The 27,764-nt window shown below is 51.9% G+C and overlaps 1 protein-coding gene and 2 long non-coding RNA genes across 4 annotated transcripts in view; 2 read left to right on the top strand and 1 right to left on the bottom strand.

Annotated features, from left to right (window-relative positions):
- Nectin1 (nectin cell adhesion molecule 1) overlaps positions 1–9,111 on the bottom strand; it is a 60,971-nt gene extending 51,860 nt beyond the window's left edge. The window contains exon 1 of the mRNA XM_021636903.2: positions 8,229–9,111. Within this exon, the coding sequence (XP_021492578.1) occupies positions 8,229–8,307 (79 nt within the window). The 5' untranslated portion in view covers positions 8,308–9,111. The remainder of the gene's footprint in view (positions 1–8,228) is intronic.
- On the top strand, positions 9,101–14,009 carry LOC132649091 (uncharacterized). 2 transcript variants are annotated; one of them, XR_009587526.1, is made up of 4 exons: positions 9,101–9,875; positions 10,185–10,253; positions 12,051–12,314; positions 13,655–14,009. It is a non-coding gene; the product is annotated as an uncharacterized LOC132649091 (long non-coding RNA). The 2 variants fall into 2 exon arrangements; XR_009587525.1 differs by having other exon boundaries at positions 9,101–10,061.
- An 8,854-nt stretch (positions 14,010–22,863) lies between these two features.
- Positions 22,864–27,381, top strand: LOC132652363 (uncharacterized). Its single transcript, XR_009589874.1, has 3 exons — positions 22,864–22,948; positions 25,765–25,818; positions 27,210–27,381. It is a non-coding gene; the product is annotated as an uncharacterized LOC132652363 (long non-coding RNA).
- Positions 27,382–27,764: the final 383 nt, after the last annotated feature.

Genomic DNA, 27,764 nt, shown 5'->3' with positions numbered 1-27,764 from the left:
TAAGTTATTAAATGATGCTCCCAACAGTGCCTAGCACCCAAGATCTCTGAATACAATTTTGCTTTCACCACCATTTTCATTCATACTCATGTCTATCCTCACAACACCACTCTTAGCTGACTTATGGGGCTGGCTCTGTTAGGCTATGGGAGAGCCAAGCCCTATCAGCAATGGCACTCTTAGCCTTGGGAAGAGGATGAACCAATGAGGTACAGGAACACTTCAAGATGAGAGAAGTCATCCTCAGCTGGAGGGCAGACCATGAAGGCTTTGATGCTACTGGCTTGGATTTAGTGCTTAGAATTGATATTTAAAGGAAATAGTGGACAATGTGCAGGGAAAAGCATGTGCAAAGGCACTGGGGTGGGAAACCTCTTGGCACAAACTGAGGAGTGTGCAGGTGAGAGCAGTGAGAACTTGCAGGGAGGGAGCAGCCATCACATTGAGCTCATGAGTGTCCCTCTCAGGTGTATCCTGGAAGTGTAGGCACACTGAAGCCACAAGTCAGGGCCTGATGTAAGCCAGGAGCTGCAGTAGCAGCCCTCCGTGGAGATAAGGTCATCAGAGCCTCATCAGAGCCATCACAGCAGTGTCTATAGGGCAGGGTTGGCCATGAGGCCCCTTCTCTAACACTCTGGCTCAGAGACAGAGAAGGGAACCACCTCCTCACCCCAGTGTCACTTATATACCAGAAGTGGCTTGAAGGGGCTCAGAGAGAATGCCCTGGAGCCATTGCTGGCCTCTTGCTCCCTTCTCCTCACTGCAGAGTTGACCATGTCTGCCCAAACAGATCTTGCTCCCATCTCCACTGACTCATCAGGCGGCCATACCAGCTTGCCTGCCAAAGTATGGGCTCCCCTGCATGACCCCCTTATGGGAACAGGGCAGACCAGGGAGCCTGAGTGTGAGCCTGAGTTATTTGGGTCTGCCTTGCATTTTCCTAATAAGCCTGAGGCAGCAAAAGGGATTGTGTTTGTTTTTCATCACGACATCCACAGAGCCATGCTGGTGTTCTGGTATGCTGGGTTTCAGTCAAGAAGCATAACACAGCAGCAGAGGGTACAAGCAGAGCAAGGCTGGAGCCTGCTATGAAACAGACAACCCTATCTTTGGGGGGAAAAAAAACTCTAAGGTGGACTCTGGGTCCCTACCAGTTACTAGGGTCAAGGTACCCAACTCCAGGGAGGAAGTGGGACATGAAGACCTAAAAAGGCAACTAGGCAGTTCTTAGTAGCAGTTGGCTCTTTCTTTCAGTTCTGGATGAAACTCCAGTTAGAGATGGGGAAAATGCTTTTACCACAGGGTCTCTAAGTCTCTATCTAATAAGTCTCTAAGCCTTTGGGATGGAAGACAGGCCAAGATTTTGCCCAAGCCCACTGAGGACTCTGGTTCTAATCCCACCGTGTATGTGGGGTTGGTATGCTGTCCCTGTCCCTAAGGTCCCTCCTCCATAGAATGATGATGGGTGGAGCCTATAGTCAGCTCCTTCCAGAGAACAGCCTGGAAAGGAGTTGGCTCTATTCCTTTGCAGGCAGGGGCAGAGCTGAGAGTCCATTTGGTTTCCAGCTTTAAAGCGCATGCCTTCCAGGACTCTAGAGGGATGGCCTCCATTTAAGTCCATTGATTGACCTTAGTCCCTCAATGGGACAGTCCTGTGCCCATGCCCAATGGCCCATTTTGCTTCCCGGACCACGCCTGCAGCTGGGTCCCAAAGGAGCCACGAGCCAGTGGAACTAATGTCCTCTAATGAGATTCGGGCCAGAGTGGTCAGGCGGGTTTTATTGTCTGTGGCTGGGTAATGAGACTCCTCATAAAATGGGAGTGATTTGGGGTCTGTGCACACTGGAGGTGGCAGGGGTTGCCTGGGCAAGGGAGTTGACTCAAAGTGCCAAATTGTTATCTCCAAGCCCCTCGTGGGTGCTCCATCCACCCCCATGGTGCTTTCTGGGTTCCTGCTTCCTGCCTGAGCCAAGCCCACGCCATGTCCTGGCATGCCCATGGCCTGGGGCTCCAAGCTCACACCTCAGGGCCCTGCCCTTGTCTCAGCTCACATTCCCAGAGGAGGATTCTCACTGTCCCCCTGCTCCTTCACTGCTCCCCTGTTAGGCACACTCTGTGCCAACCTGGGCTCTCTGGTCATCTCCAGCAACACTTTCTACTCACCTATTACCTCCCCCAGACCCGCCATACCTGCCCTAGGCAGCGACAGTGGAAGCTGGGGGCAGCTGACAAAACCAATGACTGCATCATGGACACAGTGATGCCCTGGCTCAACCCCTTCTGTGTGCCCATCCCAGCTTGTTTCTCCTGTCTGGTCTAAGGGATTTACCCTCAGAAGGCCCAGTCTCTAATTTGGCCACATGAGATAGGCAACAAGTCACAAGGCTAGGAAACAAGTCGTTTTCCTCATCTGTAAAAGGGGAACGCTATTAATTCTAACACAATTCACGTGAACTCTGGGTGAAACTCTGAGTGGAGAGGGGTACCAACATTACTGCCATGGCCACACAATCCCAGGGCTCCGTCTGCAATATCTTCATGACAATTTAGTGGAAGTGTTCCATTTGCAACAGGAGACCAGGAAGAGAAGGGGACAAATCCAGGAAGGACTCTCTCTATACCTGGCCTCTACCACCTCACCAGAGCTGTTACCTCCCCTCCCCTCAGATGCGGAAGATTGAAGAAAAAGCGGGAGCAGAGAGCCCCAGGCTCTCCCTGCCAGCCCCTGGCTGCTGCCTCTGCAAGCACTCCAGATGGGCAATGGCGCCCCAGCTGGGCTGCATCCAGGGAGCAAAGCGGGTGCCTGGAGAGCCCTGAGTGACAAGCTGCGGAACAAAGGCTGCCCAGCCAGTGCAGTACTCCACAGCCTCCACAGGACTGGCCTGGGCAGGTACCTTCAGCCAGTCAGGCCACCCGAGTCCTCCCACCAAGCCCTCAGCTGCCAGGTGGCTGCTGTAGCATAATATCCAAAGAGGGCCAGGTTGCAGAAAAAGAAAAGTGAGGCTGGCAGTGGGCAGGCAGCTGACTGGCTTTCTCACAGTAGCATAACGGTGGTACTACCCAACGAACAGACACTGAGGGGCAGGGACACCCAGAGACCCATGACAAGACCCGGGGCTCTTCATTCATTTCACATTTTCACACACTAGCTAGCCTTGAGCACTTTCCATTCATTAGTCCCCACCTTGTCTTGCAATCTTGTGTAGCATTAACAGAGCCCCATTTTGCAGATAGGAAAACTGAGGTTCACACAGACACTCTGCTAAGGTTTCTCAGCGAGTCTTCAGTAGAAATGGGCCTCCAGCCTAGCTTGGCCATTTTTACTAGGCTGGACCACCAAGATGAGTTGAACACCTGGTTACAGGAGAAGGACAGCTAAGTGACCTGTTTCTCTGCCCTCCACTAAGAGAATGGGAAAGGCACAGCTCCCATGCCCCACCCCTGAAGAGGAAAAACCTATAACCCCCCCTTCTGCATTTCCCAGGATGAAGACGACCTACCTATCCATTACCTCAGGACCCTACACCCTGTCACATCTTTGTGTCTGTCTCGGGTCTCTTCTGCTACACTGGGGTTCACCTCCACTTGTAGGGAGGGTCAGTGCTCTGATAGCATGTCTTGCTTCACATTTCTCTTCTTCTGGCTCCACCAGGCGCTTGGGGCTTAGAGGGTTAACTGGATGCAGGGGTGTTATCTACAGCTCAGGGCATTCCCTCTGCAAGGTGATCCGCTCAGATCTTAAGTTACCTCCTGCGCCAGGCAGCACATCTGCTGTTGGCTCTGCGGGCCTGCTCTCTGTGGAGTGGGGCTGGCGGCACAGGGGTATACTTGCATGCTGGGCTTGGGCAAGGAGGCTAAGCTCCTGAGACTGCTGTTTACCTAGTCCTTGTTCCTCATTGCCGCCTCCTTTTCTAACCAGTGGGCTCTCTCCTGTCCCCCAAGCCTCGGATTCTATTCAGGTACATTCCTGCTGCTGACCTGGCCACCCACCTGGCTCTGCAGGCTTCTTCTGGGGACCAAAACTCTTACTCCTGTTGTTTTAAAAAGGACGGTGAGGTACCGAACTTCCAAAAATTCCTTTTCCTAAGTGCCCAGGCAGGAAGCAAAGATGCCCGAGGAGGAACTGAAAACCTATATCCCTTGGCCCCTTCCAGACGCTTCAGGATCTTGAGAGCCTATGGAGCAGGCTCTAGCATTGCTCTGTTGGCCAAGGAGACAAGAGAAGGCTGACGAGAGGAAAGCCTTTCCAGGTGTTGTCAAGGTCTTGTGTTCCTCCCAGCAAGGATTTAGTGGAAAGCCAAGGACAGACACATGAAACAGCATCAAGGCTTCCTATCCCCAAAGGACTGGGATCCATTAGCTTTCCCTAGAGCGAGTTAGCTAAGAGCAAATCCTGGGTCTCCTCCCAAAATCACCCTCAAGTCACCGACACAGACACAGGCATCATCAAGGTTCAACCCATGCAACCCATATGAACGCCGTAAAAAAATCAATTATGTGTGAACATGCATTTGGTACTCACAGCTCCAGTTCCGTGGTAATCTGCAAATATACACTCCCTAATTCTAGTCCCGACAGATTTATACTCATAACAGTGAATTGTAGGTGATCAACACCATCACACAAAGCCCCGGGCATATGTATAGCACACCCACGCTAGACCAAAGGTGAGGCTATCAGAAGTGTTAGAGGCCAAGTGCCACAACTGGCTAGTGCCCATTCTCACCTGGTGGGCTGGCTAATGTTCAAAGTTAAAAAAAGAGAAATGCCCAACAGGTGACTCTGCAGACACCTCTCTGCTCCTCCTTCAGTTAGGAGGTGTTCAATTTGCCAAGTTAACCAGGAAAGATACAATCAGAAGAGTGGAAGCTACAGTCACACCTCCCTTGGGTGTTTTCTATTTGTGCTGAACAATGAACATTAGTCAGCTGCCAAACAATGGCAGCATCATAGATGCAGCAATGCGAGCCAGCCCTCTGACCCTCCGTGCTGGCCCCCTGGCTCAGCTGTGAGCACAGCCATGCTGGCAGCCTACAACCGGGCCCACGGGCCAGGCAGTGCAGGCAATCCAGGTGGACTCATTGTGCAGAGCCAAGCGGCCAAGGAAGGAACTGGCAGCCTACAGATGGTCCCTGCTTGCATTAGGGAACCAATGGCTACATGTCCTATGGTCCAGCTTCAGAAGCCACTCTCTGGGCCACTTGGTCAGGGCTGCTGGGTCCAAGCTCCTCAGTGCCTAGCCTTCCTTCCAGCCTTGATGAGTAGGCCTTGAATCTGACTCAGATGCTCTCCACAAGGCTGCCTGACTGAGAGGCCTAGAGACGGCTGTGTTTCACAATGCAAGCCCCAGGCCAGCAGAATGGGTTCTGCTATAATGCCTGCCCAATCCCACCATGTCTGTGAGCAACAGGGAAGAGGAAAAGAACCCAACAGCGTGGCTCTAGAGGCTTCAAAGGAGAGCACCAGGAATGACAGGTGATGTGCACAGGCAGCCTAAAAGGAACGAATGCTGAGGCATGACAGGTCTATGCATGGTGAGCTTGACACCTAGGGTGTGGGGTTTCTTTCTAGACCAAAGGTGTGGGGAAGCCAATTAGAGAGGGTGTGGCACAGGTGGGACACTTACTTCCCAGACGGCTTCCCCACCCCTTCCTCTTTTGATTTTCACCCCTCAGTGGGTAGCTCAGACCCTCTCCTCTAAGTGAGGCCTCTGGAAGGAGCCCATCATCCAAGGAAACAAAGGCAGAAGCTTCTGGGCCCTTTCTACCTTGCCTGTGCCATCTGTCACATAGAAACATACTCCAAGAGCCAGGCCAGCTGTGTTAATAAAGTCAGGAGCCATAATCACACACTGGAGCCTCCTTCCTCTCCACTTCCTCAGTGCTCCTTGCCACAGCCCCGGAGAACCCAGGAATGCGCAGCAGACTGGCAAATCCCCAGAGAAAGGCAGGAGCAAGAAAAAGCTGAGGAAGGGAGGGGGGGAGGACAGAGCAGGGACTGGTCACCAACTGGTCCTCCTAGCTTTCTCAGCCCAAGGATCAGAGTGACCGTAAGAATGTCCATCTGCTTTCTGCCACAGCGGACCTCAGAAAGCAAGCAGAGGAGGCAGCAGGTGCACAGAAGCAGGCTCCATCTAGGAGGCCGGAAAGTCCAGGAACTTTGGCTGCCTCGGCTGCACCCATCCACCAGTCAGTCAGCAGCAGACAACTTCCATTTTAGGGCCTCCTAGTCCATGGTTGGGTTTTTGGTGGGAGAGCATCTCCTGATCAGAGCCAGGTAAGAGTCACCTCTCTGTTGTCTCCACCTCTTGTGTGGGTGGAGCACGGCCGGCCTCTAACCCCCAAAGATGGAATTGAACATGCTTCAACCCAAAACTGGGGAAAGGGAGCAACAAATAGAAGGTAGGGAGCTGATCCTTTCTCAAACCCTCAGGGCCCTTTGTCCATCCCGGGATTAGGTTAACCCCTAGTGTGCTAGGAATACTCTGGGCTCTCAGCAAGTTGCTTGCCCTGGGTTCCAGGAAGCTTTGAGGATTTAAAAGGTGCTCTGAAGCCCAACCTATGCTGACATGTAAATTCAGAGGCCGAGTTGAGTTTCTGCGTGTTCTGCTCTTGACACCATCGGCAAGAAAGTGAATGAAGATCTCTCACTCCCACCCAGACCACAGCGCTGGAGGGTTCAGCATGCTCCGGAAGTGGACAGTGCTGTGGAATTTTCCCACCTGGGACACCCACGAGGGGTGCATTCCACACTGGCCCATATTGCTTCCCTGGCATCCACCACTAATGGAGAGGTGCAGTGCCCCGGCAGTGAGCTGGCTGGCAGGAGGAGGGGGTGCTACGGGAAGCAGAGGAGGCCAGGCTCTTGGCTTCCAGGAGTGCATCGAAGCCACACCTGGACAGTCAGGCCAGCCTCTCCCTAACAAACTGCCTGGCAAGCCTGCAGAATCACAGTGGCTGTGAGTCCGATGTTAATCCAGGAGGCTCTGTCTATATTCCAGCCCCCTATTCCGCCACCCGTATTCTGCCCCTATTGACGACCGCAAGCTACCTTCAGGCTTTCTCTGGCTTCCCAAGACCCCATCTTGCTAGGGCCAGAGCTCACCTCAGGTTTCTTTACAGGGGGTGGGGTGGCTAGAGAGCTACTTTCCCCACTTTGACCCAAATTAGTGTCCTGATGGCAGCCTAGCTACCTCCCCAGGGACACAAGGAGTTAAACCCAGGCGAGGGGACTCGGTAGGATTTGCCTCCTAAACGCATTTTCCAGTTCATTCCCCAGCACAATATGCCTGGGCCGTCCCCGCCTCCGCCCCCACCCCATCCGTCAGAACGGGCCGCCACGGGCCACCCCAGGGTCGGGCACGGGGTTAACCCCTCTTCTGCCGGTAGCTCGCACCTCGCGGAAAGACACGCGGGACAGCCCTCGGGGCCTCTCGGGAAAGTGGGTCATACGGCCACCTGGCTGGCACGAAGCCCGCGGAGCCTCCTCCCGGGAGAGCCCTCCGCTTCAGAAGTGGAGTTCTAAAGGCGGAGGCCGGTCCCGCGCGAGGCCGGGAGTTTGGGATCCCCGGGCGGCCCGGCCTCACCCCTCCAGGAAAGGAACCGCAGGTGAGCAAGAAGCCGCTGGTGCCAATGCCGCAGGAGCCGGCTCCGAGCGCCCGCTGTGGGGCGATGTGGGGCAAGAGGGGGCTCCCGCGAGCCCGAAACCCTCTGACAAGAGGCCGCCAAAAGCAACGAAGTCCGCCCCCCCCCCCCGCCACCACCCTCCAAGCCCACAGCCCACCAGCCAGGAGACTGACGCCCTCCCCCTGGGGCTGTTGTCTCATACCCCAAGCCCGTGATTACCGTGATTATTTTGCATTTATGTAACACGCAGTGTTTCCAAACTGCTTCTCGCGCTGAGAACTGGTTATTAAATAAATAGAACCCTATTACATATTATTATTTTTGTGAAGAACCGAGCGGAGAAAGTGCTTTCTTGCCTCATGGGGACGTGCATCCGACTGCCTCCCTGCGGGCAGGCTGTTGGGCTTCTCAACCCCTTTCTCCTCGGTGCCACCTCCTTGCCCCCCCATCCCCTTATCCAAGCGTGACCCAACTTTTCTGGCTCCGTTCGCTCCCTACAACCCATAGCCGTGCCCGTCATCCAGGTCGCAGTCCCGGGGAGGTTCTGGTTGGGTGGGGAGCACGGGGCGGGAGGGGGGGAGGAAGCAGAGGCAATCGCCTTACCTGGGAGGAAGAAGGCGGTCAGGCTGAGAGCGAGTCCCCACCAGCGTCCAGCGGCGCCCGCAAGCCCCATCCGAGCCATCGGGGGGCGGGGGTTCGGCGAAAGGGGCGGCCAGGAGGGCGCTCCTCGAGCTCCAGAAACCAGCCTGGAAGACGAGGGCGGAGGGCTGGCGGCCGGCGGGCGCTCGGAGGATCCAGGTCAGCCGCAGCCGTCGGCCGGGGCGGGGTGGGCCGGGTGGGATTCGCGCGGCCGCAATCCGGGCCCGGGCTGCCGCCGGCTCAGAGCCTCGGCAGATGCCCGCCGCAAGTTGCACGAGTCATGCCCCCTTCGCCTCCTCCGCTGCTCTCCTACTTGCCCCGGTCCCCGCCCTCTCCTTCCACGCAGAGCCGGGCTGGGGAGAGGGACCCACCCCCGGCGCGCCCGGCTGCCGGGCTAGCGCGGCGCAGGCTCCCGGCCCTGGGCGCGCTGCTCACACCCTCCCGCTCGGCTCCAACTTGCAAGCGTCCATGGCCGGCCGCTCTCCGAGGGTGGCCGGGCGCTGCGGAGGGCTCCGGGCCCAGGCTTGTGGTGTGCGGCTGCGGCGGCCAAGCTGCCCGCGAGGCTCGGGGCTTCGCGGTCTTGGAGGAGCGTGGGGAGAGGGCCGGGGGGCTCCGCGAGTCCCCGCCGCCGCCGCTGCGCCCGGTGCGGGCGATCCGCAACAATGTGGAGCTGCCCGGGCGCCGAGGCGAGCCGCGCTCGCTGCTCTCCCTCTCTTTCTCTCACTCGCCGAGCCAGCCTCTCACCCGCTCTCCCGTGATGTCAGCCCGGGGGGAGGGGTTAGCGTTAACCCCCTCCTGGCTCCCACGCGCCCGGCCCAGCCCTGGCCCGGCCTCCGCCCGGGCGCCCGCACCTCCCAGCCCTAGGCAGCGGCAGCGGCTGAGAGCGTGGTCGTGGGGTTCTGCTCAGGGCCCCTCGCTGGCGGGATACCCCTTGGATCGCCTATCCATCTTGGAGAGGGCCGGAGGGCGGGCTGCCCTCCTCGGTCGCTGACAAAGGGAGGCAGTGACCCCTAGCGGCCGGCAAGGGGGAGAGGCTGCTCGGTAGGGGTGGAGTTAAGATGGGGAGGGGGCCTGCCGTGGGAAGCCGTGTGAACGCAGGATCCGGCATTGTCCAATCTCCGAAGGCTTTCCGAACCCTCTCCTCCTACCCTGAGCCCATTTCGCAGATGAGGAACCAAAGGCCCAGACGGAGGCGTGGAGAGCGGTCCCGGGAAGAAAGAAGCGGAGCACAGTCTAGAACCCAGCGGCCAAAGCTTCTGCTCCCTGAGCTCTGCACGCCAGAACGAAGCTCCTTTGCGGAGGTCCAACCGCAAAAGCTGTAGAGAAGCCGAGGGAAGGCATCAGTGAGTGAGATCAGGGCACTCAGATTACTAATGGGACTTTTTCTAGAATCCTCGTTGCCTTCAGGGGCTTCCTTGTCCCGAAACTGAAGCAATCTGCTTTCCCTCAATGGACGAGAAATCAAGTCGGCTCCCATTGCCTGCACCTCATTTCCGAACGATTTGCGGGATTCCCGCGAAAGTGGCCCATCCAGTCGGTGTCCCAGACAGGCCAGGACTCTCCGCCCCATCCTGTTCGCCACCCACCACATCCGGGTGGCTTCTTGCCAAGGTGACTGAGCCCGAGGGGCCCATAGCACCTTCAAGCCTGGACCGTCTGTCCCCATCCTCGGTCTGGGAGAGGCGGAGACAGGGTTTCCCAGTCTAGAGATCTGAACATTCCTCGGACGCCTCCTTTGCCCTTTGCCCAGCCCCAAGGGCACAGAGGCATAGGGAAGCAGCCAAATTCTGATAAAATGTAAATTTTCCTTTCCGAGAGGGAGAGGGGGACAGGAGGATGGAGGAGGGTGACAGTTTTCTACTCTTGGGCCACTGACCTCGGTCTCCTAAATAAGTCACTCTGCAGGCTTTTCTGTTTCAGGCGTGTAAGTCAGGACGGACTTTGGACCACACTGCTGCCTGACCTGGAAATGCACTGCGCGGTCTCATTGTTGGTCCTTGCCCCACAGGAGCTGGGTCTACCGGGGGGGAGGGGGACTCGGAGGGGGGAGTTGAGGGGAGGATGACACAGAAACAGAAGTTCTGGAGACTCATTCACCGCAGCGTGGTATGGGATCTCAGAATCAGGACGAAAGCATCTAGCTTAGCCTGGGCTGGGCTGGGCTGGACCAGAAAGACTTCCGTGAGAAGGGATCCACAGGGGCTGACAGAGGTATCTATCAGACACAGTCCTTCAGGTAGCTGGATGTAAGGGAGGGGTCAGTGCAGGGAAAACCGTGATAGTGAGCAACAGTTAGGGTCCTGGGGAAAGGGGCTCATAAATACTTGCCTCAGGTAGAGTCAAGCCTGTAAATGAGAATCATGCCAGGTAGCCACAGGAGGGTCTTAATCCAGGGAACGCCCTCTCAAATTCAGCAAGTTGGTGGCCAGGCTGGCAGCCAGAGATCTCCCATCTGGCTGGCAAGTGTGTTTAAGCCTGCCAAAGCCAAAATGAGTTTCTTGCTTGTGCCTAATATATCATAGTTGTTGAATGGTTGGGTTGAAGAGGGTAATTCCAAGCACACCAAGTTCTGTTGGTTCTACTTTCTTTACACTTGCTGAGCATTCCTGGATCTGTTATTCTTAAAACGGCATCCAAGCCCAGTAATCCCAGCATTCGAGAAGGCAGAGGCAGGCAGATCTCTGTGCGTTTGAGGCCAGCCTGGTCTATAAAGTGAGTCTAAGACAGCCAAGGCTGCACAGAGAAACCCTGTCTCAAGAAACAAAACAAAATAAAACAAAAAGGCATCTAAAGCCAGGGATGGTGGCTCACACCTTTGAGGAACTCAGGAAGATCTCTGAGTTCAAGGCCACCTTGGCCTACAAAGCGAGTTACAGGACAGCCACAGAAAAACCCAGTCTTCAAAACAAACAAACAAAAGCCAAACTAAAACAAGGCATCCAAAGTGAGTGTGTCTTCAGGAGGGACATGGTTGCCTAAGGGTGGAGAATAGGCGGGCAAGTGGCTGAGCCAGTGTAGCTACACTGCAGTCAGCTATAAACTTGCAGGAAGGCTGCTTGAAGAGGTGACAGTTAGCTGCTGCCCTTGAGGATGAATCAGACTTGAGCCCAGAGAGGCAGAAAAGAGAATTTCAGGAAGACGTACAATTTGTGCAAGAGTGTGGAGATGTTTGAAGGCAAAGGTTCTGCCTTTGTGGGAACAGCAAGTGCTCTGGCTTGTTTTGCAATCTGAGGGAGTGTGAGAGGGGCAGGTAGGAGCAATAGGATTGCAAAAGATCGGAAGATAGGATCAGGCATCAGGAGGGCACAGGCTGTACTCCCAACCCCACCCCAACACACAATCACACACCCCAGATGGTTTCTCTCTGTAGTCCTAGCTGTCCTGGAACTCTCTCACGGACTAGGCTGGCCTCAAATTCAGAGATCCTCCTGCTTCTGCCTCCTGCGAGCTGGGGTTAAAGGAGATGCCACCATTGCTAGGAGCCCAAGTGTCACTCTTGCTTCCTCCTGCTTAGCTGTCATCTTTCAGCTTGAAAACAAAACCTGATATTTCTGCTGGGTGGTGGTGGTGCACGCCTTTAATCCCAGCAGAAGTAGGCAGATCTCTGAGTTCAAGGTCAGCCTGGTCTGCAGAGGGAGTTCCAGGATAGCCAGGGCTACGCAGAGAAATCCTATCTCAAAAACACCAAACAATAACCCACCCCCCAAAAAACTCAAACAAAAGTGATGGTTCTTCCATGTCTATGCTGTATACATGATGATACTTCTTTTCTTCTGCTTTTTTCAGCCTTGTCCCTGTGCACATTTCTGTGTGGTCTTCACACCGAGGAGAAATATATTGGAAGATATATTGATCAGGCACATGGGACTTTGATGCTCAAATGCCTGGATTCAAATTCATCCCCCCCCCCTTTCTTTTGACAGGGTTTCTCTGTGTAGCCCTGACTGTCCTGGAGCTCACTATGTATACTAGGCTGGCCTTGAACTCACAGCATTTCTGCCTCCTGAGTGCTGGAATTAATGGTCTGAGTCACTACACCTGGCTGAAGAGGTGGTATTTTGTTTGTTTGTTTGTTTTTTCTTTTCTTCTCCAGTCCTAAAGATTCCATTCTTGTTATTTGTTTTGTGTTTAAGACAGGGTCTCTTTATGTAGCCTTAGCAGTCCTTGAACTTGATGTATAGACCAGGTTAGCCTTGAACTCACAGAGATTCCCCAGTCTCTGCCTCCTGAGTGCTGGAATTAAAGGCCTGGCCCACTACACTGTGTTTTTTTGTTTTTTTAGACAGGGTCTCATTGTGACCTTGGCTCGCCTTGAGCTTGCAATGTAATTGAGGCTGACATCTTACTTCCTGCCTCCACCTCCCAAGTGCTAGTCTTATAGCTATGTATCACCATGGCCAGCTCTGGATTCAAATTATTTTATTATTATTTTTTTTTAAACTCTGTGTATGTGCATGTGAGTGCAGTGACCAAAGTGGCCAGAGACATCGGAGCTCTTAGAGCTGAGTTACACGTGGGTGTTGCGGGGCTCAGGGGCTAAGAGCACTGTCTGCTCTTCTTGAGGTCCTGAGTTCAATTCCCAGCAACCACATGGTGGCTCACAACCATCCATAATGAGATCTGGTACTCTCTTCTGGTGTGCAGGTGTACATGCAGACAGAACATTGTATACATAATAAATAAATAAATAAATAAATCTAAAAACAAACAAACAAAGATCAAAAAACAAGTGGGTGTTAGGAACTGAATTCAGATCTTCCAAGAGGATATTCAAGAGGGCGACTGAACAGTCTCTTCAGCCCTGGATTCAAATTCTTTTGGGGGGGGGGGCAGGAGCATTTGTTTGAGACAGTTTCTCTGTGTCACAGCCCTGCTGTCTTGGATTCATTCTGTAGACCAGGGTGGCCTTGAACTCACAGAGATCCTCCTACCTCTGCCTCCTGAATGCTGGGATTAAAGGCTGGGATTCAAATCCTTAAATGGTAGCACTTTTCAGTAATTATGTGTCTTTAGACCTCAGTCACTGTATCTTTAAACAAGCTCAGTCCACATGCTTGCACAATCCCATTCACCCACAATTCTCTCTTTTGCTCCTCGTGGTTCAATCAACTGTCAGCTTAATTTCCACGTCCTCAGCTTCTTTATCTGTAAACTAGGAGTAGGTAACACACAGTTCTCAGCATTGTGAGGCTTAAACCCGGGACACGCTCGGAACAATGCCTAGTGTACGGAGAGAACTGTTAAATAGTGTTGGTCATCATGGATCCTGTAATCTGCATTTCCACATATGCTTTTGTTCTCTGTTAGGGGGATTTATGCTACACACAACGCATGATGCAGACATTGCCTTCCCGTACTGTGCATTTAAGGTATATTTTGTTTTGAAATAGGTTTGGATTTACAAAAGAAGTATAAGGAAAGCTAAAGAAATGTCGCCACGGTTAAACGTATTTGATGCTTTTCCAGAGAACCGGAATTTGATTTCTAGAGCCCACATCATGTGGTTCATAAACACCTCCAATTCCAAGAGAGTGGATATACTTTTCTGCATTTACACATGCCACAACCACATGTGCACACACACACACACACAAGCATAATTAAAAAAAAATCTTTAAAAACAACAACAACAAAAGATTGTAGTTTTCATTTATCCTTCACTTACTTTCCTAAATGTTAATGGCTTAAATATGAACCATGTAGCAAAACTAAGAAATTAGCATTACTATGTCACTATTAAATGAACTACAGAATTTATTTGGATTTTCCTCGGTTCCTCACTGATGTTCATTTTTAATTCTAAGGTCCAAATCAGGACAGCACGTGGTATTTGATGCAAGTGACCTTGTAATGCAAATGGTCAGCTCTGTGCATGGGAACTTCCCTGGCCTGCTGGACTGAGGCCATTGTCAAGGCTTGAGGTTTGTGATTGGATCCTGCCTCCTCCAAAAGCCTGACATTCCTCTGTCTTAGGGATTTGAGTAGGACTGCGCTTTCCTGGGGTGCTGGCCATCAAGTTTATTTCCCGTGCAACTCTCTCCCACTCTTTTTGGGTCAGCTACCTCTTCTTTTGGCCTCAGAATACTTATGTCAAGTCTTCATGGTAGATGGGGCTTGTCTTCTGTGTCATCCCACTCTTTGCATTCCCACAGCCTTATTGGTGACTACATACTTTGCTTGACCTGCTCTTGGACAGAGACCATACCTGTTTTGTAGCTAGAATACATCTCATACCCACTAAGCACTAGATGAAACTGTCTTTTTGCTTGCAACCTGTGTCTCCTTCTGCCAATCACATGCCCTCTCTGGCTCTCCTTTTCTTCATTTGCAGGCTGAGGAGGCTGATGTGCCCACTAGCTTTCAAATTGTATTTTAAGAGTCCTACAATGTCTTTGGGTCCCAGATCCCTGCTTTAATATGAGCCATATTTAAAGAGCATGTTGTTTTTTATACACTGTAAACACTAGCTTTCCTGAAAAGTATTTCCTTTAATGGAGTTTGAAAATTTGGTTGTTCAAAAAAGTTTGAGACTCCTAATCATTATTGCATTATATGTTATGTTTGCACAAAGGTGCATGATTTCACAATTCCATGATGGTTGGTTTAAATCTTTTCTTTCTTTCTTTCTTTCTTTCTTTTTTTTTTTTTTCCAATAGTGAGCCATTGAAGATTTCTGAACAGAGAAGTGCTTATTGGGAACTGGGCTTTCAGGAGATGAATCTGGCAACGCTGTGGGTAGGACAGATAGATGATGATTGGTCAGTGAAGGAGGAGGGGAGCAGAGAGGATGGGTTGTCATGGAAGCCAGTAAGAAGAGGAGGGGATTTAGCTGAAGAAGAGGAAGGAGAGAGAGGGGCAGGGTGGGGGTGGGGTAGGGGAAGGCCACCACCAATAGTGATTCTGCAGGTGCAAGGGATCAGACGGCTCTTGAAAACAGTGCCTGAAATTCCAGGGACCTTTGAAAGAATGGTGTTGACCTCCAAGTCGGAGCAAAACCCAGATCCTAGTGGGGTGGGGGGTTGGGTGGGGTGAGGAGGGGATGGGGGTCAGGGAAAGACTGAGGGGAGTAGTAAGTGTCCTGCTTTTTAGAAATTCAGTGGGAGGAGTAAGCAAGATGATTAGAAGAAGCTGAGAGAGTTAGCCAGACAGGTCAAGGGGCTTAGTGTCTCCTTTTGGGTGGGAAATCAAAAACTACCAAGCATCTTAGCATCCCAGGGGGAAGAGCTGGTGGACAGTGGGGGCTGGGAGCAAATGGTGGAAGAAGTGAAAGTGAAAATCCTTTATGGAGGGAGCCCTGCAAGGCGGTGGGGGTGGGGGAAAGGTGGGGCCAAGGGTTATAAAGAGATGAGGCCCGTATATCTGAGCCTGAAGGAGGAAGTGAAGAGGGCAGAGGGGGAGAGAATTTTGGGGACAGAACACCGGAAGGATGAAGAATAAGGTCACTGCAGGGAGGTGAGGGCTGGAGTTACCTGCCAGGAGAGGCTGGAAGGCGGCTTCAGATTTCATAAATGGGAAGGCTGGAGAGAGTAGAAGGGAGGTGGGATTAGCAGTCTCCCAGCACTATGGAGGAAAGTAGTTCACGTGATGGGTGTGCCTTTCCAGGGGAGTTGGGACCCAAGGCATCTGTTTGAGCAAAGTCGGATCCAATTTAATCTGGCAAGTACTACTCAGAGATCCTGGCTGGGGGGGGGGGGGAGATGAACTCCGGGTCTTCCCTCTGAGGCTGCAGTCCATCAGGAATGCTCCTTGAGGAATTTTGTTTTGGCTTGGACACCAGTGGGTCCTACTTCCCTTTCTGGCTCTGGGACCTGACATGACACGGTGTAAGAACAGGCAGCTGGTCTTTCTTTTCTTGCCTAGTCCAGAGATAGGGGTGGAAAAGGTGGCAACTGAGCTGCTGGAGAGTGGCTCTGAGAAGGAGCCCTCCTAGGAAATTCTCCCTGAGGCACTCGCTTAGCTTCCACAGGCCCTTTCAGACAGGCAGCTGTTGGGCTTGGAAAAGGCCCAAAGTCAACACAATAATGACTTCCCCTCCCAGCCATCTCCCAGGCCCCTCTGTGTCATTCAGTAATTAGCTAATAAAGCTTACTTTGATGTAGGAAGAAACTTATGAAATCCTCAAGTTTCCCCTAAACCCTGAAACCTATTGGCAGGAGAAGATAGATCAGAAGCGCTATCTTTAAAAAGTTATCTCTTCCAGGGTCACCAGCCCTCAGGGTAAGGTCAGTTGAGGCTGAGGTGTGAAGGGAGGAAGATGAGGGTTGGAGAGGAGGAGGAGGAAGAGGAGGAGCACAAGCAGGATCAGAAGAAGGGATCCCATGGAGAAAGCATGGCCAAAGCTCTAGAATCCCAGAGATGCCCCACCTCCCCTTCCCTTCCCTGACAGGCCAGCATCACCCTAGGCTGTGCTCCTGGGGGCAGCTAGAAACCACAGCCCCTAATTACTGTTATCATCACCATGGTAGCTGTGGTGATTATGATGCTACTTTCTGTATCCCACAGTGCTTAGCAGCAGTTAATTATTGTTATTCCTAGAGAGATCACTGTAGAGCTTCCCCATTGCTATGGCTGCCATTGCTCTTGGGACCGACCAGCTAAATACAACTGCACCCCACCCCAGCACCTGAGATCAAGTGGAAACTGAACCAAGATGGTTAACTGAAGGGCGGCCTCAAGAGATGTTCCGGGAACTTTAATGGCTGGTGGAACGGAAGTCTAAGTTCCAGGGATTGTTGTTGTTTGTTGTTTTTGAGACAAGTTCATATAGGCTTCAAATTTACTTTGCAGCCACGGGTTACTTTAAGCCTCTGCTCCTACTGTCTCTAACCCACAAATGCTGAGATTACAGGTGTGTGTCACTATGCCTGGTCTCTGTACTGCTAGGGAATTGAACCCAGGGATTCATGAACACTAGACAAGCACTCTACCAACTGAGCTACATCCTGTCCCATCTTGAACCATGCAATTCTCCAGAAAGAATGAAGTCTGGAAGAAAGTCAGTGCACTTTTGGCTTCTGGCCAAGAGGTCCTCCTAGCATTCCTGCCACTCTGAATCCCAGGGAATTCTGCATGTGACCGGAAGTGATGTACCTGCCTTGGGTGGGGCTTCTTAAATTCTGCAGTGGTTCGGAGAAGAGGGTTATGACAGGGTCTGCATAGACCAGTGAGCTTAGGTCATGAGGGCAGGAAGGATTGGACAGAGCTTCAGTGGCAGGGAGCGAGGGACAAAAGATTTTGAGAAGGGGACATTTCATCTCCCTTTCATCTAGGGGTCAAGGAAATTATAAGGTGGTGTCCTTTCAGTTGGGGGTCAGACTTTCCAAAAGCAGTATAAAGTTAAGCAACAGAACTCTTAAGTAGAGAAGAGTGTCCAGCGCAGATCCTGTCCAGCAGAGAAGGGCACAGTGTGGACACTTGTCCTGGGCCTGCGAAGCTGAGGCTGGCCCAAGAATTAGGCCTTTCAGACTTCTTAGCCTCAACCTTTCCCAGGAAGGATAGAAGAAAGCTGTATTCCTCTGCCTGGTTGCCCACTCACCTGTGCAAGGGCTGTGTCTTTGTGGCAAGCTGGCTCTGATGAAGGAGGAGTCTTTTGCAGAGCTGCTGCCCTGTGTCCAGGCTTCCTGTCATCTGACTTAATGAGAGAGAGAGAAAGAGAGATTAGTGAGCCAGAGACTCTGGCAAGAAGAGAATCCATATCAGATTTTTGTGGTGTGAAAAAGGAACAACCCAGCAAGGTTCGTACACCACATTGGAGTTCTCAGAAGCTGGCAGCTATAAGGGAGGCAATGTGGAGAAAGGAAAATAATTTGTGGGTGGAGATTTCTTATTTTAATTTTATTTAAATTTTTAGTTTAATATCATTATAGAGTTACTTTAATAATAATTTTAATTTTTCTGTATCATGCAAAGTGCTTCTCCTGCAGAAATGAGCTCTGAATTATATTTGATTTAGGTTAATGTCTGTGCCCTGCACTCCTTGAACACATGCCTCTGAGAAGAGGTGCTCCAGGGAGGTGGCAAGTGGCATGGGGTGACAGCCAAAGGGTAGACGCAGCCCACGCAGGTAACTGAGTTTTAAAGGGCCAGGGCATGAGGGTGTGATATGAAGTCAAGAGAACTGGGATAGGGTCCTGGAGCAGCCATTTGCTAACTGTGAAGCCTGGGACAGAAGAGTCACCCGCCTGTATTGGTTTGCCTGGTATTGGGGGAATCCCAGGACATGAGGCTTCCCTTTGTTAAAACTGGGAAGGTAATGGACAAACTAGACAGGCCATTCACCTCTTAGTGAGCTACTGGATGACTCAGGACCTGCACCTCTGAGATGGTGCATTGCCTTTGAGAATCTCTCTAAGTGCACTGCAAACTCCATTTTTTCTTACTTGTTGGGGATGGTGGTCAGTACTGGGGTGCGGGTGGATTTAGGGGAGGAAATGGGGGAAGAATGCTTCTCTCTGGGCTCAAAATCCCGTAGATCAAAAGCTTGTTTGGATTAACACTGCAATTTATATGTGGAGGGTTTCTATGTATGGGGACCAAGGGACTAGCTCAGTGGTAGAGACTCGCCTAAGGTGAGAGGCCCCAGGTTTAATTCCTAGAATCCAGAAAAGGAAGAGTTACAGCCCATCCACGACCGGGCGCTATGCCCCTTCTTCTTCCTGGGAGCAAAGTCTAATGGGTAGGCAGGGCTCAATGAGGAAGTGGGATCATAGGGAAATTAGGGATCTGTGTGAATGTCATGTGTGCAGGGACTTGTTGCTAGTCCGGGAGATTGGGAAAGGCTGGGAAGTGTCCTGCCTAGGTGAGCCAAACCCTCTGAGGTGAGGACAGCTCAGAGTCAGGCATGTGAAACTGAGAGGCAAAGCAGGTTGAGGAAAAGCAGGAAGCCCACAGGCTGGGTGTGTGGTTGCGGGTAGGACAGGGGGCTGCAAGAGGTTATTGGGGCTGAGCAAGAGGAGAGCGTGAGGGGGCTTGCTGAGGAGATCCTTGCCTCATTTAGGGGATTTCTGCGCTGCCTCCAGAAGTCTAGAGTGAATTCCGGGGCAGCCAGGAGCTGTGGTAAGGCTGCCCACTCAGCAGCCCCTCACCCCACGGCTGCTCAGACATTGCTTTTGTCCTGTCCTCACCAGGTCCTTTGAACATGGTGGCACTGGCTCTGTCTGTCTTGTTCTGAAGGCTTTGGAGTGTTACCCCACTGCCCTCCCCTGTAGCCCCTAACCTGGTGCATCAGCCTAAGCCTTCCCCTGGCAGGAGTCCCTCCACCTTCACAGGCAGTGACTCCCGAATGCTGAGTTACCCCTCCCAAACACGCTGCTGTCACCACACTGTGTCTGTGTGGGCTGGATGGCTCACAGCGATAGTGTTCAGAGCCTGCCAGGGGACTGCTCAGACCAGGCAGCTGAGAGACAAGGAACAATTTTACTAATCAGCCCAGGGGTGGGGAGGTAGGTGTGCATCAGTGTGTGTGTGCATTCACACACACACACGCACACGCACACACACAATTAGTCTGCCTGTATGCTTACATGTGCACTGAAACTCAGGCCCTCCCTGCTACTTGGGTGAAATGAGTAGATGTTAAATTACATTAGGTTCACTTGTGACACTCCTTCCAACGCTGACGTACCTGTGTTGAAAACACTATTATGCAGTCTCGGTAGACGCTTGTGTAATATGTTGGCCTGTGGGCCTTTTTGTGTCCTTAAAGACAAGTCAGAGAGGTTAAAAGGTGCATCCACACCAATGCCTGACATGTAGGAGTTTTGTATTTTACTGCAGTGCTATTATCTACAATTATGTGGAGACACTTCAGTGTGCGTGCACATACTGGCACACGCATGTGTATTGCCTCATCTGTTGCCTTTGGAAGCAGGTGCAAATGTGAGAACCCCACCCTTCCCCAGAACAGGTGGGTGCTCTCCCTCACCCTCATCACTGCCTCTCCTTGTGGCATCTGCACAGAAGCGCATCAGCAAGGATAGTCCTAACAAAGTCAGGTTTGGTGACTGCTTTATCTACTTCCAAGGCCTTTTAGGCCTGGAACCTCACTGGAGTCTCACAGCCAGTCTTGGGGTAGGTGGGAGGAGCGACACATTTGCAGAATAAGAACCAGGGGGGTGAAGTTCCCCATCTGGGAGGCAGACAGCTGTCAGAGGATGAGCTTTTTTTGGTAGTGAGCTTCCTATGTTCCTTGGATGCCAGTTTGATGACTTCCATCCCTCATTAGGAAAAGTGGTGACCAGGGCAGCGCCTGCTGGAGTCTTGATTCCTGGTCAAAACATTTCCTGGAGTCAACCCAGGCCAGCAGAGAAGTGGGAATTGGAGGCTGATAAAGGGAAACCGCCATCATTAGAAATCCCATAAAGTCTCATTTACAATCCCTGTCAGATGAAAGGAGCAATTGAGGGAAAAGCAAATACCGATTTTCCTTAGGGCGCCCAGCCTCACACAGCTGATCCCAGAGGCTCCAGAAGGGCGTGTGTGTGTGTGTGTGTGTGTGTGTGTGTGTGTCTTCCTTAGGCTCTCCCTAGCTCTCCATACTTCCTTGTCCTTCTGTCCAGGCTGTCTGTGAGTCCCCAGGCTCTGGTTCAGGGAAGAAAGGAGGAAAGGACAAAGAGTGGATGTCCCCTCCCTCAGGGCCCTCTCGTGCCACACTTACTTTGGCTAAAACGAAGCACAGATCGCAAGCCCCCAAACACCCACTTGTCATGTTCTCTGAGGCTCTCAGACTCATCAAGAGGCCATGAGGGCAGCTCCTTTTCAAAGTAGATACCAGTAAGGAGGCTGGCAGGGAGAGTGACTGTCACTGACGTTTCACTCTTCTTGGTCATCACTATGGACCTCAGTTTCTGCAAAATGGCGCCTTGAGGGCGGGCACAATGAGGTGTGTAGAGCTTGGAAAGGTGCCTGGCACAGAGGGCTAAACCGTGCCCTCTGTGTTGCCAGCTTCCTGGTGAATGCTTCCACTGACAAGGCTGGGCGGTGTCCGGGTGAGAAGCATATCAACCAGCCTCCTGGGTGTGCCTGATGGGGTTGGGAAGGAGGGAGGAAGGAGGACCGGGAAGGAGACATCTGTTTGACACTCTTGTCGGCATCCGTTACCTGGTGTGTATTTTCCCAGGAGCTGATTACATTACAGCATGTGTTGATAAACATTTGGAGTCGGAGCAGAGGGAACTGAGCGGAATGTTAAGCGGATGGTGGCACGGTCAGGAGCTCGGAGAAAGGGCTGACTTAGGAGAGCATCCTATCTAGAGGCTTCTCAGCCTGCCTGGCCCTGATCTCCTGATTTCTCCCCTCCTCCGACGTTCAGGCTCTCAGGAGCAAGCCATAACGTCTTGGGCCAGAATCAGACAGACAGGACCTATAGCAGAAGAGGTGTGGGACTCAGCCTGTCATGGATCCAATTCCTCACTCTGCCATGGATTGGTCTAGTGGTATTCTGGGTCAGTCCCCCAAACCTCCCTGAGCCTCAGACTTCTCCTCTGTTGTGGTCTTAACACCCATTCCACAGTGTGGGGAGGGCTAAAGGAGAAATTATCCACCGTGCCTTGGTGGAGTCAGGATCTGCATTTCTTGGTCCAGTTTACCGAGGAAGACAGCCCCTTCAGGCTAGACGGTGTTCTGGATGTCAGACAACCTTTCTCATCTCAGCCTTGACCCAAGAGGGGAATGGCTGGTGTTCCTTCTGATACTCTGCTCCTTCCAACCATGGCTGGGACTGCAGCCTAGGCTGAACATGGAGGGCATTGTCCCCGGAGATGAGTGCTAAGAGCTTTCTCCGCCAGCACTTGAGCTCCAGGGCACAGACTGTCTGCCGGGTCACAGAGCTTTGGCTTCGCTCAGGGCAAATGGGACAGGATAACCCATCGGACTTTAGGAGCGTCTCGTTCCTCTCTGGGTCTGAATTCCCAGCTTTCCCCACAGGACCCTGGGTGACCATTTCCTTTGTGCGGCTCTCGTCTCCGAGGTTGTGACCTTGAGGACCGAAGTTTTTCGATCTTCGGGGAAGTATAACTGACTCTCTCTCCAACTTAAGGGACATGTGCAAACAGGAACGAACGAGTGACTTAGTGAATCTGGCCTCCGATGTCCCTCTCATCCTTCTGTGGCCACCATTTCCAGGTGCTCCAAACACCTCTGCAAGCGGCTGTGCCTGCCCCAAGTGGGCTGAGCACAGTGGGGCTAGCGCCACCTAGCGGATATGGGGCACGGGGACGGCACGTCCGGGTCTTTCTCAGTGTATGGGACTGCCCACCACTACAGGCACAGAGCAGCGCCGGGGAGACTTTGGCCACTGCCCGTGCTGGTCTCGTGTTCTTTGCTCCCAGAGAGTGCACAGACGTTCCCAGAACGAACTCTTCCCAAGCTGCGGGGGGGCACCTTAAAGGCAGCAGGCTCAGGTCCCGCGCCCGGGTGTCCCAGAGGCAGCCTGAACCCCTCCCCCAATACTGCGTGTCCTAGCTCTTCTCCTCTCTGCCACAATGAGGCCATTGATTGGCAAGAGTAGCCGAGGCTGTGGTAGGGAAGCTGAGGGGACCGGAACGCGTGCATGCGGGAGTACACACACACACACACACACACACACACACACACACAGCCTCTTTGCAGCCCCATCACTGCGCGGGAGGACAGAAAGACAGAGTGGGGATCGGGTGTGGAGGAAGCGATCTGCTTCGCGATTGCAGGTTCTCCGCCCCTCACCCTCCACGCCTCATTTTCACACGCGTCTTTGGATGCGTCCTCTGCGCTAAACCTCCATTCTGGCCAGCTAACCACCCTCATCTCCCACCCTCCCCTGCCGGCTCTCCACTCCCTGCAAAGCTCTTCTGTGGCACTTAGGGGCCCTTTTTTTAATACCAGGCAAAACCGATCCTGCTAGGAAAGAGGAGCTGCTTGCAGCTGCCGCAAAGACAGATACGTTGCAGCAAAGTGTGTCGACTGCGGTGCCTCACCTGGCCCTCCCCAGGGATGCCCAGGGGGAGGCTGTGTGCAGGAAGAAGTCTTGAGGCTGGGCAAGGTGGGGGGAGGGGAGGAAAGGGAAGAGAGGAGCTGGGGCAGAAGTCCTTGAGGCCTCGTCTACCTCCCTAATTGGAAAACTGCCAAAGCCTAAGGCTGGCACTGGATTTGTGCCCCTGTGTGTCTGTGTGTGTCTGTGTGGGGGTGCTTTCTGACCCATCCAAAAAGGACTTCATAACTCTCGCTGGGATAGCAAAACTTCAACATTCTGGGTCCTATGACTGCCTGGTTCCTTATAGGTCCATCTACATACCCAAAGAGCTGGCCTTGCTCTTCCTCCCTGCCCCCACTGCCTCCAGCTGGACATCTGGGGTCAGGGTGGGGGCAGGCAGCTGGTAAAGGTAAAAGAGAGCTGTGGGAGTGGAAGGGAGCAGACTGCTGCACATGCTCCTTGGTCCCTCCCTCAGCTCCTGCTGGCCACCTGCCACTGGTGTGTACACAGGAGTTGGCTATGGGGTGCTGGCTGCCATAGTTTATAATGTGTCTTCCTGTTATCCCCAGCCAGTGTTGAGGGAGTGTCCCAGTCCATGAGTGTCCCAATTCATTCTCGTGTGGGTGCTGAGAGTGATACTTCTCCCGCACATTCACAGACTTTCAGGACTGGGAAGGACTTCACACGCACACAGGCACGTGCACACACACATACACACCACACACATACAGCCCCACACCGCCACCACCGCCACACACACCACACCGTACCACACTACGCCATACACACAACTAGACCCTTCTTGATTATTCGCGGTGATCGGGAGCTCACTTCTTCTCCAGAAGGCCCATCCTGCTACAGGATGAAATGCTGTACCGGAAACTGCCAGGCTACCTGAATGAGAGCTTCCCCCCTCCCCCATCTGCAAGAAAATAGGGCCAAGACCACAGGACTGGGAACAGAGGCCTGGAAACAGTACTCGGAGGTAGTGACAGGTGGAATTTACTGCTACTAGTCTGATGCCGTAGGAACCTATCTTCACTCCCATGGTGGTCAAAACACTCTTCAGAAGCATTGAAGAGGTAACCGAAGGGGAAGCTGAGGGAAGTGAAGGCACTTACCTAAGTCTCATGGCCAGAGAGTAGCTATGCTTCAATTCAAAGCCAGGAAGTGTGTATCTGAATTTAATCCATACACTATATCTATCTATCTATCTATCTATCTATCTATCTATCTATCTCAGTGCTGTGGACTGAGAGGTAGAGGGATAGTCATGTTCAGAGAATGAGCAACATCCAGAGAATGAGTAAGCAGGCACATACACACACACACACACACACACACACGTATGTTTGGGTTCAACACTGTTTGCAAGAAGTAGAGCTTAGATGGTTCCTGGGAATCCTAGGTAAGAAACTAAGGTGTTGGGAACTGCCTTCTCCTCCTCCCTGCCCCTTTCTCCTCTTCCTTTTTCTTTTGCCCTGGTTCATAGTTAAATCAAGGGCTTCCTGCATGGGAGATAAATGTTCTACCCCATGAATGCCCCAGACAGACCTCTCTCCTTTTTACACTTCTCTCTTTCCCTCTCTATCATCATTGTCATCTTCATCTTTGAAAAACAAAACCAAAACAAACTGCCTTTTTTTTTTTTTTTTAATATGGTCTCCCTCTGTAGCATAACGTTGCCTCACTATGCAGCCCAGGTTGACTTTAAACCCATGGTAATCCTTCTGCCTCTGCTGGGATTATAGACATGCACCACCACGCCTAGCTAAATTGAAAATCTTCTTTTCAGCGTGAGGTTTTCCTAATCCCAGTAACTCTGCCTGGGAGTTGCCAGGCCAAGCAGAAGGCACTAGTCTACCCAGACATTACGTGCGTTACTCACTGAGGTGCTATGTGGAATGAATGTGGTTGGTAGAGGGAAAATAAATAGGGGGCTCTATATTTCTGTTCCATGCCAGCCACAAGTTGGGCTGTGCATGGTTCAGGGAGCTTTATGTTCAATTTTATGTCTAGACAGAGTTTGGGATGAGGTTATCACTTCTCCTCTAATTGGTGCAGGAAGGCTTCCCCGGGCGCTGCTTTCGGGAGCTCTCCTGCTGTCTTGGCTTCCTTTGCCATCTGTCCCCAAGAGTAAGACTTGGGTAGAGAGGGGCAACGGAATGAACAATGAAATTGTAGTCAAGGTCTGTAATTTTTTTTTCCCCCAACCTTGGTTTTGTCATCAGATAGCCACATGGCGTTGGATAAATTATCCTCTCTTTGGGTCTTCACTTTCTCGTTTGCAATATAAAGGGGGGGAAGCTGGTTCTTTTACTGGGTGTGTTTCCTGAAGTCTGTCAAATAGGATTATTGTGTGCAGATAGGCAGGCTGTATCCTGTGCGAAGACACCCGGACCAAGGAGTAGACAGGAGCTGAATCTAGTCTGTGAACTCACCAATCATACTGCCTTTTGGGTCCCTGCATCCACTTGGCAAAAGGAGCACCTTTTCTGATTTATGGGGCGGTGCCATATGGGCAGGTAGTAACCCTGGGAAATCCTTTTTCAGCTTGGTGTCCTGCAGGTGGAGCTGGAGCTGGGGTCCTAAGGAGCTTATCAGAAGGTAAGATGTGAGTCAGGGTTAGAGCAAGGGCAGTGGGAACATGTTAGCTTGGAGCTTTGGATATAAGGAAACTTGGGATAGAGAGGCCTCCTAGGCCACCAGTGGCTCCTACATAGGATGGGTCCTTTGACAGAGGGTCAGTGTGCCCCACAGAGCAGTGGTTTCCCACCCCACAATCTAGCTCACTTCTGCTTTGTTCTCACAGGCATCTGCTCTAGCAAGAGTGGCTCCCCCTTGAGCTCCCTGCTGTAGGGGCCCTGGGCTTTCTAGCGCTCCTCTTCAGTGGGCATGTCCTTCTCTAACCCCTGGGTTTGGGTTCCGTGTTGATTCCTAGTCTCCTTCCTGTGGGAAAATACAATAAGGGCAATTTCAGGAAGGCGGGGTTTGTTTGGGCTCACCATTTGAGGGTGCAGTCCATCCTGGTGGGGGGATGCATGATGGCAGGAGCTGGTCATGCCGAGTCCACAGTCAGTAGACAGAAATGAACGCTGGTGCTCACCATGCTTCCTCCCTGGTCCCTCTTATTCCCTTTGGGATCCTTCTACATTGGATGCTGCTACCTACACTCAGGGTAGGTCCTTCATCCTCAGTAAGACCTCTCTAGAAATGCCCTTCCAGATGCCCCCAGATGTTTCCTGGGTAATTCCAAACCTAGTTAAGTTGACAATGAAGATTAACCATTGCAAACCCACCTCTTGTCAACTTGATACCCAAATACATCATCTTAAAGTTGTAACATCGCACCCCTGCTCCTCAGTGCTTCATGAGAATCTTTTTCCCCCCATGGGAATCTTAGAATAAATTGTTTAAAGTAGCCTCTGAGACTCAAGGCAATCTCCTAAGTGTGAGCTCCTGTAAAATAATTTAAAAAAAGTTAATATACTTCCAATACGCAATGACATAGAATCAACATTCCCACTGGGAAAAAAAAAAGAAAAGAAAAGAAAAAGAAGAGTCAGAAGCATACCAAGGAAAGATTGGACCGAAGCAAGACTGAAATCCAGCAGTGCAAACTCCAAACCCTGAAGATCCACAGCAGCTGGGATTATGGCGGCCTCGCCTGGGCTCCCACAGCTGTGCGCAGCCCTGCTTCTTTAATTCTGCATGTGTATCACACATAGCTGCTCTCTCAGCTTGTTCCACACAATTCTTATAGCTTCCCTCAGCAGACATCCTGTAATTGGAATCCCCCAAACCTGGGATCTTCGCTGACACCTAAGGTTCATTGCAGCCTCACACAATTGTCTCTGAGGCCTTTCTTGCTAGGAAATCCATCCCTGCTGCATACTCCATGGCCTCAGCAGCTTCCTGGAACTTTGGTGTAAATCTCTCATTATCTTTTAACCCCCCCCCCTTTTTTACACACCTGCAAAACCATCACTGTGTGAAAGCTGCTGCCAAATTCTGCTATCAGCTCGAGATGTATTCTGATATTCTCTACCATGGCTGTGAGAGTTGGAGCCGAGGAAGATGAGCATGTAGCATCTTCAGTCAGGAAGCAGAGTGATGAAGGCTGATGCTCAGCACAGGACCCAGCTCACAGGATAACGCTGTGCATATTCTTTCTGGGTGAGTCTTGCCTCCTTAGTCAACTTCTTTGGAAACATTCTCACAGACATGCCTAGAAATTTATCTTCTAGGCTATTTCAAATTCAGTCTCAGCTGGGCACAGTGACATATGCCTTCAGTTCTAGCACCTGGGAGGAAGAGGCAGAGGCAGAGGCAAGTGGATCTCTGTGAGTTTGAGGCTAGTTTGGTCTACACAGTGAATTCCAGGACAACCTGAGCTACATAGTGAAACTCTGTCTCAAAACAAATCAAAACAAAAACAAACAAACAAAACATTCTCTCTGGGGATCCTATGGTGAATAAGTAGCCAGCAGCAAGCTCTTATCACCCAGAGCCAGTGTGCCATGGTCTGACAGAAAGTGTTCCTGGCCCAGGTA

Source organism: Meriones unguiculatus, chromosome 1 (assembly GCF_030254825.1).
Source record: "Meriones unguiculatus strain TT.TT164.6M chromosome 1, Bangor_MerUng_6.1, whole genome shotgun sequence".
Taxonomy (NCBI): domain Eukaryota; kingdom Metazoa; phylum Chordata; class Mammalia; order Rodentia; family Muridae; genus Meriones; species Meriones unguiculatus.
This window is presented reverse-complemented; position numbering and strand designations above follow the sequence as displayed.